The sequence below is a fragment of the Gymnoscopelus microlampas genome (genome assembly GCF_963454915.1).
Source record: "Gymnoscopelus microlampas genome assembly, chromosome: 7".
Lineage (NCBI taxonomy): Eukaryota > Metazoa > Chordata > Actinopteri > Myctophiformes > Myctophidae > Gymnoscopelus > Gymnoscopelus microlampas.
The window spans coordinates 8,573,808-8,589,881 of record NC_139944.1 but is presented as its reverse complement, the minus strand read 5'-3'; the positions used below and the strand labels follow the sequence as shown (position 1 = coordinate 8,589,881).

Genomic DNA, 16,074 nt, shown 5'->3' with positions numbered 1-16,074 from the left:
GTCAGTGGTTCTCAAACTTTTCAATTTCAAGGACCCTCAAATTAATATGTATTCGGCCGCGGACTCATATCTGAAAAGATTGTGATGTATATAGGGTTACGCTGATTTTGTTGGGGACTCCCTGGAACCCCCTCAAGGACCCTCTGGGGTCCTCACCCCTCTTTGAGAGTCACTGATATACATGTATGTCATGCAGTATGGAAGCATCTGCATTCAATATGTCTTCTCTTTAACCCTGGCGTCCATATTTTGGGCATGTCAGTATAGGCGAACAGTCTGAACAGATCTACAAGCTCACAACGCGGGACTCCCTCTTCCTTTGGTGTGGCGCCCAGGTGGCGCCTAAACCCTAACCTTTAACTTCACCAAAAGGGTTAAGATTAGGTTAACCCTAACCCTAACCTTAACCCTAACCCTAACCTCACAAACACTATGTCTAACCCTAACCCTAACCTTAGCCCTAACCCTAACCTCACTAAAACTATGCCTAAACCTAAACTCAAAACTACATTGACCTGGGTGAAACACCAAGAAAAGACAAAGTCCGCTCACAACACTTCGCTTGTAATGTACGCTTGTAGATTGCCTTTTTTTTTATTAAAACAAAATAAAAAAGAATAGGCCTTAAAGCTGCAACCCATAACCTTTATGTCCCACCTGGGATGCTATCCAGGTCCCCTGCGCAAGCATCACAATTTCTATTGCTGAGCAATTCAGGGAAGCTCATTTGAGCAATTATAGTATTATATACTATAAAACTATAATAATATACATATTACAGATTGGTCAAAATTACTTTTTAAGTGATACATTTATCACCTGTCTGTCAAGTGTGTGTGTTGTAGTAGTCAATGTGTTCGTCTGTATCCTGTGTACAGTTTGTTTCCTGGTTGTGTCAACATGATGCAGCATGTCATGTCTTGTTCACAGTGCATTCTATCTTCCCTCTGCGGTCTTCCTATTAGGCACAGCACTTAAAGGCTTTCTCCCTAATCTCTGCTATGCTATATTCTTCTATATACACACTTGTTTCTATCTCGAATCCACAAAAACATACAGAAACAATGACACAGAAACGAAGACAGTCATTAATTAATACAATTAAGCTCGTAAAGCAAGCAAGAAACCAAATGCTTCTATCATAGAGCTTTTCTTCTGCTTCGTGCATTGTTGCCTTATGGACTTATTTCCCTCTTTCCTCAGTTTAACGAGCTAAATTGTTTAAAATTGTTTGCAGTGCATGTCAACTTCAAAAGCTTTGAACCTCTGTGTTGAATCAGGAGTAAAACTACTACTCAGCCAGTCAAATGTCAACATTCCCCCCTCTCTCTGTCTCTCTCTCTCTCTCTCTCTCTCTCTCTCTCTCTCTCTCTCTCTCTCTCTCTCTCTCTCGCTCTCTCTCTCTCTCTCTCTCTCTCTCTCTCTCCCCCCCTCTCTTCCCACACAGAGATCCTGCTGGTCTCCAGAATGTGCTTGGTGCGACACGTCTCCTGTAGGTAACATACACTCCCAGTGGACCTCTGTGTGGAGATGGTCCTGTGGCCCACTGTACTGACAATATGCTTGTGGATACAAACACACCCTGCATTAGGACTGTGCCCTGTGGAACCTCGCAGGCTGGAGGACTTCAGCGTGAATTACTCCCTGACCTATTTCGAAACAGAAACACCCGTACAGAACATAGCGGTGAACTCATTCGATGGGGAGGTATACGTCGCGTCACGGAACGTAATCGAGGCGGTGAATGGCGAGCTGAACAGACTGTGGGAGGTGCGCACGGGCCCCGTGGGCAGTGCGGAGTGTTCCACGTGTGGGGTGTGTGACGTGGAAACGAACCCCGAGGACCCGGAGGATACAGACAATAAGGTACTGCTTCTGGACCCTGGATATCTGCCCTACCTGTATGTTTGTGGGAGTAATCAGCATGGTCTATGTTACATCCTTGATTATAGCAACTCACCCGCCACGCCTTATAAGTGTTTATTCCAAAAAGAGGAGAACTCTCAAAGGTACTGTCGTGACTGTGTGGCCAGCCCAAAGGGCACAAGGGTCAGCATCGTCGAAGACGGCAAGACCGCACTTTTCTTCGTCGCCGCCTCTGTGGATGAGGACGTGGCGCGGAGGTACCCGAGGCGGTCGATATCGGTGCTGAGGCCGCTTTCGACCGAGGATGGTTTCGAAATGGTCTCGAACCTGACGGTGCTCCCCGCTCTGCAGGCGTCCTATCCCATCGATTACATCTACAGCTTCTCCACAGAGGAGCATGTCTACTTTCTGTCCCTTCAGAAGGAGGATCCCCTTAAGAACAGCCAGGCGTTCCAGACTCGTCTGGGACGGTTGCCGGTTAAAACCCCGGAATCGTGGATGTACCGGGAAGTGGTCCTGGAGTGCCGGTACGCACCTAAACGCAGGAGAAGGCAGAGGGAGGACTACAAGGACACTGTGTACAACGCCCTCCAGGCGGCATACTTCGGTCGAGCCGGGAGGGACTTGGCAAATGATCTGAGGTTGACGGCTGAGGATGAACCTGTACTCTATGGGGTGTTTGCAGAGATGGGTGAGGACGGTCGTCCCCAAAGAAACTCAGCCCTGTGCGCCTTCCCCATGAATTATATAAACAAGGCGATCGATGATGGTGTGGATGACTGTTGCAAGAAAGGACCGGAGCAGCTGTCCAGAGGACTATGCCACTTCTTCCAGCCCTGTGAGATGTGCCCACATGAAGTGAGTAGAACCTGATCGATGACAGATTTTTAGGTACCGATTTTGGAGAGTCCAAGTCCACCGATTGCAGATGTACAGATACCAGAATCAGAATCAGGGTTAAAAAAAAAAATTGTGATGACAAATTATTTAATTTTTCATGCACACTCCATCATTTTGTAGTTTAAGAGAGGGTAGAGTAGGAGCAGGAGAGAAAATAAAATCAGAATAGAAACAAATAAACAAAAAGATATAAACAGACAGCATGTAGTAGCAGCCAGGTATCTATATTTTGTTTTTAAAAAAGTGCAAAATCTATTGGAAAAACTTATGAGTCAGTAAACATAAAAATAAACATAACATTTTGATAGATAACATTTTCAATATATGAAAATAACATTAAACTTTAATACAACAACAATCATGTAAATCTAGAAATAAAATCCTCTTATTTTGATACTGGGCTGTCATCATGTTCAGAGTAGAGCACAAGTACAAAGGTCCTTCCTGGCACAGACAGGAAGCCAGCTACCAAGACAAACATAGTATAACTAACTAAGCCACTTGTGATCAGAGGCGATGGCATCATATAAAAGAGTGAAGTTAGACTGTATGGGAGTTCAGCCTGTGCCTGGCAACAGTGTGCAGGAAACAAGGTGCGTGTGACTGTGAAAGGGAGGGTCTGATGAGTCACATGTGACCTGAACATTGCCACACCAGTTTTCCACTCCGTCGAGTTTCAGGCATCAACCATTGATGAATGCCTTCTTTAAAAAAAAGAAAAGAAAAAAAAGGGTGGGAACTGTTTACATTCCTTGTCTCCAAATTATAATTGAAGATATGAGTTAGACTCACTGATTATTACCTCCCTGGATAAAGTCGAATGCATCTATTTACTTCCAATAATCCTAAATACTTTTGTAATATATGCATAGGGTACATTACTGTGGCTCTCTGGTTTGTGCTAGTTTGAACCTGGATTGAGAGGGGAGGGGCTTAGTTGCTGCCTGTTTGTTCTCAATGGGATATCAGTCCAACTTGTCATACACAATATTATCCTGTAACTTTAACATAGCTAACTCACACATTGGGAAGCACAGTAATAACATTGTTAAAAGGGTTGAACATTAATCACATTCAATCTGGCATCCCTATGTTGGGTATTATATTGTCCAAATTAGTCAATACATTTTCAAAAATAGCTAAAATGTTCACAACGCATCAAATCACAACATGTTTTGAGCTCTTGTCTTGGCTATTTTTGTGTATGTGTCGTACAAGATGTATATTGAGCTTAAGATTACTATGTTGAAAAACACAAGTGAGTGCGTGCGTGCACATGTGGGGGCTCTCAACCTTTTTTTGCGATGTAAGAAGGAGAGCTCCAAGGAAAAAAAAGGTTAGGAACCAGTGTGTTAGTGGAGTAGAGTGCAAACGTTATCATTGCAGTCTCGGACAACATGTTGAATGATTGTGTTGGCTGTGCTACAGAACAGAAAGGTGTGGTTTTATCTTTATGCTTTCCAGTGTGTAAGTACAGCCATGTGTTCACTACACCTGGGGGCGTTAACACACCAGAGTTATAAATCCTGACGATAAAAACATGGGGTGTGTGTGTGTGTGTGTGTGTGTGTGTGTGTGTGTGTGTGTGTGTGTGTGTGTGTGTGTGTGTGGGTGTGTGTGGGTGTGTGTGGGTGTGTGTGTGTGTGGGTGTGGGTGTGGGTGTGGGTGTGGGTGTGTGTGTTGGGGGATTATAGACTGTGCTGGGCTGTGCCTTTCACACATTTTATTGGAGTGCCTGGAAACGGCAGAGGAAGTGCAGATAATTTTCGTTTATTTTGCACATAAAACGAAAACATCAAAATACACAAGATAGGAGGGGGAAGAGCGGGAAGAAGAGAAAATCTGTCTAACAAGTTAATATAATATGTGCGGGGAGCCTAATTTTTTTTTAAGGGGGTGTAAATAAGTGTTTAGGTCTATTCACTATTCTCATAGTGATCATTGTATAGTGGGGTCTCCCCATGTCTCCAGCTCTTTAGTAAAGACAAAATACATTTTCATGTTTAGATACCAATTTCATCCAATGAGGAGCGAGAAGTCATAGGATACAGGATAAACAAGTCAAATTGGAAGTGATGAAACAAAAAACAAAAAATTGAAATCGAATTGAAACCTTGAAACATTGACATTGAAGCTGGTTAATGGATCCTCTCCTGATTGGATGAAATTGGTAACCCACCTGAAAATGTATTTTCTGTTTATTAAAGAGCTGGAGAGACGGGAAGACTGCTTTTACTGAACAAACACTCAATGCCAGTGGTAGGCAACACAGGCTGCTTGTGGGCCAGAACTGGCCCGCCATCGATAATATCTGGCCCAGCTAATTATTTTGTAAATAATTTACAATATCTGCCTGACAGTCCCACATGGGTAGGATATGGACAGCAATTGCTTTGCATTGATGAAACCTGGTAGAATGAACGCCTAGTTCTATTTCCATTCTTTGAATATTCAGTTTTCACTGTTATCTCTTTAGACTTTTGGGTGAAAAACAACTCAAATTTGAATAATAATAATAATAATAAACTTTATTTGTATAGCACCTTTCATGACATGACATGCAGCTCAAAGTGCTTTACAGAGCAAGAATACAATTACAGTTACAACTAATTTAACAATAAAGCAAAAAAGAAAAGCAGAAGCATAAAACAACATTAAAATAATAGCAAAGGGCAGTGAATCAGGCAATACAGTGAGTAGAAAATTTAACCAAAACTGTGCAGTGGTGTCAGTTCAGCAAAAGCGAGCTAAGGTATGGCAAGTTTAGGGTTGCCAGCTCCCAGAGATTAAAATAAGGGACACCTATCCTGGGTTGCGCGGACGATTTTTTTGGGGGGGGTCAAACCAAAACCAAAGAAAACTATGCATTATACCTATAACACAATACAAACAACATGGTCTTCTATTAATGATTTTTCTTTTTTATATATATAATCTTTTTATTTATTTTTTCTTCTTTTTTTCTAGAGCCAAGGTATGGCACCTGCCATACCTTGCCATACCCAATTGACGCCCCGAAACTGTGTTTCACACGCCTTAAACAATACATTGTTTCTCTCTGAAGAGACCTTGAACAAAGAAAAAAGCTCTTTTTCAAAAAGGATTATGACTGTCCTTCTCCAAGAAGAATTGTCTTTTTAAAGTATTATTTCTGTAGGCAACTGTAACATTTGATCCCACATGTATTTCTATCAGTAGTTATACCAAACACATCTTAATTTCAACTTTTATTTTAATATAGTTATTATTGTATTGTATTGTAAGTGTATTGTATAGTGTTCTGGACCACCATATATAATGGCTTAGAACATAAAATTGGCCCGAGGCCAAACTTACTTGCCGACCTGTGCTCTATAACAATGATTACTATCAGAATATAGAGCTTTATCTTCTTAACAAAAACCTTTTGTTTTTACCCCAAAATATCTCCAGTTAAATATTTTATTCTGACATTTATGACAAACAAATCCCTGTTGCTGTTATCGATGACTCAGCACTATATCACCAGCAATATGTGACGGATCGATGATTCTTGTGATGATCACATAACATTCATGTCTACTGTCTACTCTTAATTGAATCATAGCTGCCCTTTTCTGGGGCCAGCATTTGGTGAAAATAGCAGATCTACAAGTTCACACAGTGTATGAAGAGATTTGGCGTAGTGAGAAATATAACGCTCCTATTATAGAGCCCTGAGGCTATAGGGTTTAGGTTATTAAAAACATCTCAAGTAGAAACTGACAGCGCTTTACTGTATGTGCAGATAAGATCAAATGATACGCAACATTAATGAAGTAAACAAAAAGGAACATGCTTGGGCAGGTCACCTAATTGCTCTGTGTTTATCCTTGCATTTCATATAGATATTAAACCATATTCCCGTTTGTATGCGAGAGCTGGCGAGAACTTCTGGGAACTCAGATTACATAAACCAGTGGTTCTCAACCAGTGATCCGGGGACCACCAGTGGTCCTTGAGGGTCTTCCAGGTGGTCCTCAGCTAAATGATGGAGAGTTGGTAACCAAATGGACCCTTATAGATCATTAACTCTTGAGAGTGCATGTAAAATGAAACCAAATGGACCCTTATGGGTCATTTGGTTTCATTTTATGCTCTCAAGAGTTAATTATTGTTAAACTTAATTTATAAAAAAGTCTACACAATTACAGAATGTAGAAGAATTGTTATTTTGATCAACGTTTGCCTGTTATCTCTCCTCTCTATGGTACTACATCAATACAGCATGGAATTGTGGACAAAATCTCATCCAACGACAACAAAATATTCTAAGTTTTGGGTGTGAGAGTCTAAATCTCATCAAATGGTGTTCTGTGGCTCAAATGCAGAATAAATAATGGACCTTGATATGAAAAGGTTTGAAAACCACTGACATGAACCATAGCGTCCCTATTCTGGCAATGTCAAAATATGGCCATGTTGAATATTCTGCAAAAATAGCAGATCTACAAGCTCGCAAAACACTTGTAGATCAGCTATTTTTGAGGAAGAGATGCGGGTGTGTAGAGGGGAAAAGGAGGGGGCCTAGTAGACCCCTTTGGGACTCAATGAAGTATATAAGTGGTTAACCACGTTCCATTTCACTGGCCACTTTGCCAAGAATCTTCACTCGTACATCATACGCTGTCTCTCCGTGTGTAAATCATGGTGATAGAGCAATATCCCCAACATCTGTTTTGAATTTTCACTTTAGGATAGTCTGTGTTGAGAAGCTACATTCTCCTGGCTCACTGTTTCTCAACCTCGGGTCCGGGGACCACCAGGGCTCTAAAATGGACCCTTACCAGTCTGTAACTCTGAGAGTGTACACATGGAATCAAGGGTCCATTTGGTTCCATCTGTACACACTCTCAGAGTTAAATTAACATGGAAGCCTTTACAGTGTAGATCGTGGTCCCAGAGACCAAAATAAAATTCTATCAAATTCTATTTATGCTTTTGCATTTGTTTATTTATTTATCAAATGGGGGACCATCTGTAGCCTAATGCACATAAAACTGGGCCTCCTTGAAATTAAAAAGTTTGAGAACCACTGTCCTAGCCAATATAACTATCCATGCTATCGGGCAGAACTTGTAATGTTTTCTTTGGAAATGAGTGCATGTCGCTGTTTGGAAATAGGGTAGGGAGTACAGTAATTCACGCTGAAGTCCTCCACCCATATTTTCACTATTTAAAATAGTAATAATAAAAAAGGAAAGGTTCTGGACATACAAGGTTTCCACCCGACAGTGACTATATGACATCCTGGAGGCAGAGTTTGTTAGTGTTTAATGACTGGTTGCGTGTACTCTCTGCTGGACGAGCTGCTCATGGCTGGAGGCGTCAGACTGGGACACTTCCTCTGTAAATAAATACTGCTTCCTGCACCCCCTAAACAACACTCTATCTGCTCTGGAGCTCATGTTTAATACCTGTATTAACTTGCCAGTACATTACTGACAATTAAATCCTTTGTATCGATGATTATTTCACTACACAGTGACATCCTCTGTGTGTTAATTTGTGTTAATTAAATGTAAGTGAACACTCAGGATTTCATAGTGTGTGTTTTTCTCTTGTTTTGCACAGAGCCCAGACACCAATAACACGTGCAGGATCAAACCCACCCTGGTGTCGAAGCCCTGCTACAGAGTGGACCTCTTCAACAAGAAGATGACAGATGTTCTGTTCACCTCCGTCCTGGTCACCACCCTGGGCGACGACACCCTGGCGCACCTGGGCACCTCAGACGGCAGGGTTCTGCAGGTAGCAAAAGCGACAAATGATAAAACAAAAGGGGGGAAAGTGACACAGTATATGAAGTTATAATGGGGTTATTTAGTGGTGTGTTTGCTTAATTGATCAATACATTCTGTGTTAAGGCAATGTTGATGTTTAGTGGAACTTTGGGTTGTATGTCTGGTTATATCAGTGCAAATATTGTCCTTCGCCTTTATCTGCTGCTTCTGTCTGTGCTCTGTGAGTGAGAAACCAGAAATACATTAGAGATTCCATTCCATTCACTCTCATGGAATTGGGAAACAAGTAACCAAAATCACACATTTAGCACATAAAGGAATACAAACAAAGCATAAACATAATATTTAGATTACAAACTTTTTGTTGACGATTCATTATCATACAAATAATTGCGATTAATGCTTTAATTGTGTTTTTGGCATTGAACATTGGAACATACCAATACAAATGTAATTTCTGTTTGCCTTTTACTGTTCGTAAACAAAAATTGTACGGGGCAGATATGACAAATAACTTAAATGTACAAAGAAATGACTGACATATGTAATCATTTTATACTTTAAATTTGTTTTTAGATAGTGGAAATTGCTGTTACGCGTTGTAAGCTTGTAGATCAGCTATTTCAACTTTTTTTATTTTTGAAAATGCATGAACATTTTCCAACATGGAAACGATTATGCAAAAATAATTGCGATTAGGCGATATGTAATAATTGTGACAGGCCTAGTTATATTACCCGGCTAATATAGATGGATGTTCTCAAGCTCAACAAAAATCCTTTGATCACCAATATTGTATGTAGACTATAACGTGTGCGATGTCAACAAGGACATTTAATATATTGGCAGAATCTGCTTTGTTTGAGTCCGTTTATTTACTAAAAGTGTGATTTTGAGACCTTTTGAGATGAGTAGTTATAGCTACTGCATTCAACCCAATGTTCTACCAAACTTTGGTAGACTTTAATAATGAAAGTTATTTACAATGTCAATGTCTTATTCATTCAAAATCCATGTTCTTTTAGGTCCACCTTCCTGATTGAGTAGAATAAAAACATATGAATGTTTCTTTCTGTTCTACTCATGTAGGTCATTCTGTCTCTCACCCGTATTACCATTTTTGCCAACTATTCCCTGGGAGAGGCCCCGGTGTCCAGGGTAGCAGCTGTGCGCTCAGAGACGTCTCTTCTCTTTGTGGCTGGAAATAAGGTGCTTTTCTCAATAGCAACTATAACAGCTACAGTTGACAGCTTGTCTACATTTGTGAGGATTCTTGATTGATTGATTGATTGATTGGTTGGTTGGTTGATTGATTGATTGATTGATTGATTGATTGATTGATTGATTGATTGATTGATTGATTGATTGAATACTGTATTTACAAAGTGTGTTAACAGTACAGGTAGCACAGTGAAAGGTTATGCTAAAAATTATAACACAAAAAGCCTTTTTTCCATTGTGGTCCATTGTACTCAATTCATCCGTAATACATACCTCAGTAGCATCAAAAGGTATATTTACAGAGAAAGGAGGGGTGGGGGCTACTACCAAGGAGCTCAAAGGTCAGCCATTATTTTAGGTTAGTTTTGAGTTTGGGTACAATTTACAATTCACACTTTAGGCATTTAGCAGACGCTCTCAATCCAGAGCTTCTTACAGTAAGCAAGGACAACACAAGGTAATACATCAAATGCATAGAAATAGCAATCTAGGATCAGAGGTAAACGGAGAACCTATCATCAGTCTAACAGTAGAATATCCATAAAATAATACTCAGTATATTGAAACTATACACACTATTGCAGGGGTCTTCAACAGGGGGTCCGGGACCCCTAGGGGGTCCTCAGAGTTACTACAGGGGGGCCGCCAAATCTTTGTGTGATATGATATTTTTTTGGAGGCGGTGTAACCGCCCCCTATAAGTGAGGTTTGGACACTGACCAATCCTGCACCGTGATTGGCCAATAGTCTACAACGCAGTCTACAACGCTAACCCTTCCACAGTCAATGCAAATCTATACTTTTGCAAAGTCAGCCAATCACATTACAGCTAGTGTCATCACCACTAGCTGTAATGTGATTGGCTGACTTTGCAAATTCAGGACTGTGATTGGCTAGCGAAACACATGACACATGTGCAGCCCTATGAATAGCAGTATGGACTTAAAAAAAACACACACCGCCCACTTCACACTGGGTGTGATTTTTACATTAACTACTAGCATCCCATTTCTGAGGAGAACTTTAGCCAAAAATAGCAGATCTACTGTGAGCTTGTAGATCGGCTATTTTTGGCAAAGAGGTATAGGTGTAGAGGGGGAAAAAAATGAGCAGACCAGGTAAAAAGAAAATAGTTTAATCTGCAGCACGATTTTATACAATATAGAGGGGGTCCCTGCTTCATCTCTCTCTCAGCTAGGGGGTCCTTGGCCTGAAAAGGTTGAAGACCCCTGCACTATAGGATGCCGGGTCAACAATGACCTGGCAACCGTTTTGTCTTTAGCATGAAACAATTATTTCCCTTCAATTTCTTTCTGCTTGTTTTCCCTCCTTGGCTTTTCTCTCCCCTCCGTCATGGTGGTCTAGATGTACAGCGTGCCTCCTGAAGGTCCAGGGTGTGCACACTTTCTGACATGTTTCAGCTGTCTGAAGGCCCCACGCTTCATGAAGTGTGGCTGGTGTGCAGGCGGCTGCTCCAGGCAACATGAGTGTACGTCGCTGTGGAGCGACCAGACCTGCTCTCCTGTCCTCAGAGAGGTAGGCCTACAGCACATAATGCTGATCGCTTTTATATCGCCAATATATATCGCTATATGTCCAAAACCGTACCTTGGAATAGGAATTTGCTGAAATAGTGAAAATAGCAGGCCTACAAGCAGGTCTACAAGGTCTACAAGGTCACAATATGACGCATTGTGACCTTGTAGACCTGCTATTCTCACTACTTTTGCTTGACACTCTTAGGGCATTAACCCATGAAGACCTGAGGCCAATTCCACAAATGGCTTCTAAATCAGTAGTTTTCACATGTTCAAGATTTTTCAAAAATGTTCAAATATGTAGAAGCTGTGAGCTTGTAGATCTGCTATTTTTGAACATTTTTGAATAGCCAATGCAAAAGCTTTGCTATTTTTGAAAAGATTTCTTAGATATCTTTTTAAAATTTTTGAATTGCCAGTGCAAAAAGCTGAAGTGCTTTTCCCGGTTTTAATGGGTTAAATGGCGAAACAACTTTGACATTAGGAGATACAAGGTTTCTGTCTGGCAGCGGCGATTTGATACGTATGAACAGATGACTTCACACAACAAGGATATCGTCGCTGTCGGGCGGAAACCTTGTATGTTCAAAACTGTTACTGTGTTGGATGGATCCAATGTAGTTATTATTTAGTCTCAAGCTCTTGAGACTAAATATTGTTGACACTTTTCAGTGGTTAAATATTTATAAAACCCACAGACAGAGTTAACCACTGTCAACCTGGCGTCTCTATTTTGGGCATGTCATTATAGGCGAAAAGTTGAAAAAAAGAAAATCCATAAATGGTTCATAAATAATACAAAAATGTGGAAATAGCCGATCTAAATCTACAACTTGCAGATCTGTTTTGTTTCACTACAAAGTATTATGTTGTGCATTAATTCATGAAAAGAAAAAAAAACATAAAGAGATGATATGGAGATCAGCTATGAGGCCACAGTTCTCACTGGTTGCTATTGTGTCTATGTAGTTTTTCCCGAAGACTGCACCTGTCGACGGCGAGACGGAACTCACTCTGTGTGGATGGGAGTTCCAGTCTGAGACACGCCCCCCCATCATCAACGACAAGACCCACGTTGTGAGAGTGGGACAAACCCCCTGTGCTGTCCTCCCTGTAAAGAGCAACAGTGAACAGTGAGTGACAAAGACACACACGTTTCTATGACTATACTTGGTTAGGACGATTTTATGAATAACTTTTTTTTTATTGGTAATTGTTTGAACCCTAAAGCTGGAAATATTGCTGATCTACAAGCTCATAACGCATCCAATGTTTTTCCAATATGGCTACTGTGCATAGAGCTCATTCCAAATTCTACAATTTGATATGCTAGTATGGTCATTCATTACACCAATGCCTGTGTATGTTGATGCTTTTTTGGGGGGGTTACTAAATTCTCTACCTTGTTAGCACAGCGAGGTATCTGCCACACCACAACTTCACTGCTCAGACACGCATGTGACAAATAAAACATCTGAATGTGACCACTTGTAGGTTAGTGTGTAAGATTCAACGGCAGGATAAAGCACCAACGCATCCTCTCAACATCACTGTGGAAGTGCATGAAGAGAAGACAGACCACCACTATTCCATCCAAGGACAAGCTCACATGCCAGGCTTCTTATTTGTGGTGAGGATGAGCCCTTTTCTGAATGCTTGTGTGACATTCATCATATTGCGTTGCCTGTGTCCTTTATTCATGGAAACTAATCAATGTATACTACTAACACTAAGTTTGACTGCATTCCATTCAGGAGCCTACGATAACAAAGATCCATCCTCACTATGGACCTAGAATCGGGGGCACAATGGTCACGCTGACAGGAAGTCATCTGAATTCGGGGGTGCAAAGAAGAGTTGTCATTGGTGGCAAAGACTGTGTCGTTCAAAGGTAAAGAGTATGAATAACACATTTGCATTGGAAGTATAATGTTTTGTTGCAATGAGGTGTCCATGGTGTCTTTAAGGGAAATGGGAATTAGGGCTGAACAACATTGGGAAACATTGACATTGCAATGTTTTTGTATTGCAATTTAATTCATAAAAAGGTTACATCATTTCACCAGATACCGTATATGCAGATCATCATTTATCTAGACTTAAATAATTCCATTGGTCTGCCTTATGCAGCCTGCCATGTTTTTACCCTGCTGTAGTTTTTAACCGGAACTGGAAAACAAACTACAAATGGGTTTCATGATCCCCATTAAAATAATCATGTTATTTGTCATAATATGGACTGTACTGTTTCTCTTCCAAATTAGTCATAAAAAAAGCAAACCTTGCTAGTTTTTATTTTCTCTCAAGAAGTAAAAGTGTTCATTCGGGGCGCCTGATGGAGGGGTAGGCAATTGGCACTGGGTGAAAAAAATGGGTTACAAAACCGTGGGATAAAAATGTACGAAAAAAAAAAAAAGTAAAAGTGTTTTACGACAATAACTGGCCCAGTTTGCCTTAGCTATCCTTTGCACTGTCACTATTGCACCGCACGTGTGTATATTTTGTGATGCTATACCTCTATATTGTGCAGCTCTGGTGGGGATACATCCTCCATAGTGTGCCTCTCTCAACTTGTGGAAGCTGTGGGTGAAAAAGAAGTGAAGGTCTTCATTGACAGCTCTACGGCGGTCAACACTAAAACCTTTGTCTACAAAGAGAACCCTGTCATCACTGGTGTCTCTCCTCTCTGCAGCTTCAGACGGTAGGACAACAACCTTCTATCTTCTATCTTCTATATTCCAATGCAACATCAGATGATCTTCCTAATAAGTATAACCTTTGCTTCACAACATGGCGGTGTCCCTCGCCAAAGATAATTGATTAAAGAACGATTTACATTGAGCGATGGCATTGCAGTAAACTAAACTACTGCCTGCAAACAGAGATACCATAATTCTGTTATTTGACAGTTAATTTATCTGGTCAGTAAAACTTTAAATGAACTTTGAGAGTTTTGCCGTGTTGTCAGGAGCAAATAATTACAGTGAGGTAAGTAAGGTGCATAACGCTACAAGCTAAGACATAAAGTATAACGTTGCATCTTAGTTATGTCATAATAATATAAATGAACTATAACATTAAGGGTTAAAATGAACCTTTTTGGACATAACTTGAAGTGTTGATATTCTTTCATAAAGTGGCTCCAGGCTGATGATTGAAGGCAGAAACCTAGACTCCGTGCACCACACTGTGGTCAAATACACATCTCCCACCAATCATTCTCAGGTATGCTATTTAAAAAACTGTGAAAATAGCCAATCTTCAAGCTCACAATGTGCCGTATTGCGATGTATTGTGAGCTTGTAGATCAGCTAATTGTGTATACAAATTATTTTGTTATGAATTAAAATCATTTTCAATATTATTATTATTGGAAATGATTATCATTAACATTATAATGTGTTTTGCATATAATATAAATAGAGAACCTTCTGACTCCATACTAGTGTGTTTTAATATTACACTATGATCAGTTCTGATATTCTATGAAAACAATTCTACAGTAAGTTCAATTAAGTTTAATTGAAGTTCATTCAATTCATAATAATAACCAATAACATCTGCCTTATATTCAGAGTGTGGTAGAAAGAAAACAAATCAATAAGTACACTGACGATTATGAACATGTCTGTGAATCAATTACCTAATGTCATCCTGCCCAAACTATTTGTTATGATTATTTACACTGCTTTCTAAACAGGTCACCCGGGTGTGCAGTCAGACACTGAATGCCACCCACATGGAATGCTTGACCCCTGTGTTTCCAGAGGATAAGTCAGACACAGGACACATCTCCTTTGACATGGACGGAGCTCATAACCTCTGGAAGAAACGTTTTGACTACTACCCCGACTTCAAAGTCATTCCCTTTGAGAATGAGAAAGTGTTGAGGCTCATCCCAGGAGTGAATGAAGTCTCACTGCATGTGCGTATATGTTCCCTCACTCCTTCATCTCTCCACATGGATGTGTCATTTTCAGCCCATTTATGCCTCTAGTTTAGGATTTAGGTTGTTTGTTTCTTTTCCACACAGGCCAGGTTAATAGCAAATGTGCACAGTTTACATGCTGTAGCCAATATTTATTTATTTAAAGAATGTCTCCCAATATAGTCGTGACACCAATTCTCCCCCACGTGTATCACTGCTGACCCATGTGGGAGGGTGTAGACCACTGGTTCCCAAACCTTTGAGCTCAAGACCCAAAAGATAAATAAGATGTTTGCCCGGGACCCAAACTAGTGAAAATAGCAGATCTACAATTTACTGAGCTTGTAGATCTGCTATATTCACAAACTTCTTATGTTTTTTTTTCTTTCTGATGAAACACTTTTGGAAAATGTTGGAATTGTTTTTAATTGATGGAAAGTTTTAAACTTTTTAAAAATCTTTTGAAATAATATATAGGTCTATTTTATTTGAAATGTAGGAAACAAAACAAAAAGGAGATATTTACTTGCGACCCATTAAAACTGGTCCATGACCCAAACATGAGTTTACACCACTGTTTGGGAAACAGTGGTGTCGACAACATGTGTCCTCTGATACACATGGAGTTGCCAGCTGCTTCTTTTCACCTGACAGTGAGGAGTTTCACTTCCCTCCTAGTTCCACTCTAGTTCCCAAGTTCCACCAGTTGTGTTTGTCGGAACACCCGTCCAAGCCAGAGGCTTGGATGGTGGATGATTAGAACCCCAGAAAATGTATCCTATACCACCCTGACGAGAACAATTCATGCAGTAAATTATGATGAAAAGTAGCACGGTTGTGCTACTTGTGATGACACATT

At 40.4% G+C, this 16,074-nt stretch overlaps 1 protein-coding gene across 1 annotated transcript in view; it reads left to right on the top strand.

Annotated features, from left to right (window-relative positions):
* LOC311049760 (macrophage-stimulating protein receptor-like) overlaps positions 1–16,074 on the top strand; it is a 31,673-nt gene that overhangs the window by 2,600 nt on the left and 12,999 nt on the right. Inside the window, exons 2-11 of the mRNA XM_084063585.1 lie at positions 1,448–2,724; positions 8,359–8,535; positions 9,618–9,737; positions 11,115–11,285; positions 12,257–12,420; positions 12,782–12,917; positions 13,042–13,178; positions 13,818–13,988; positions 14,425–14,512; positions 14,988–15,212. Of these exons, the coding sequence (XP_083919711.1) occupies positions 1,531–2,724; positions 8,359–8,535; positions 9,618–9,737; positions 11,115–11,285; positions 12,257–12,420; positions 12,782–12,917; positions 13,042–13,178; positions 13,818–13,988; positions 14,425–14,512; positions 14,988–15,212 (2,583 nt within the window). The 5' untranslated portion in view covers positions 1,448–1,530. The remainder of the gene's footprint in view (positions 1–1,447; positions 2,725–8,358; positions 8,536–9,617; positions 9,738–11,114; positions 11,286–12,256; positions 12,421–12,781; positions 12,918–13,041; positions 13,179–13,817; positions 13,989–14,424; positions 14,513–14,987; positions 15,213–16,074) is intronic.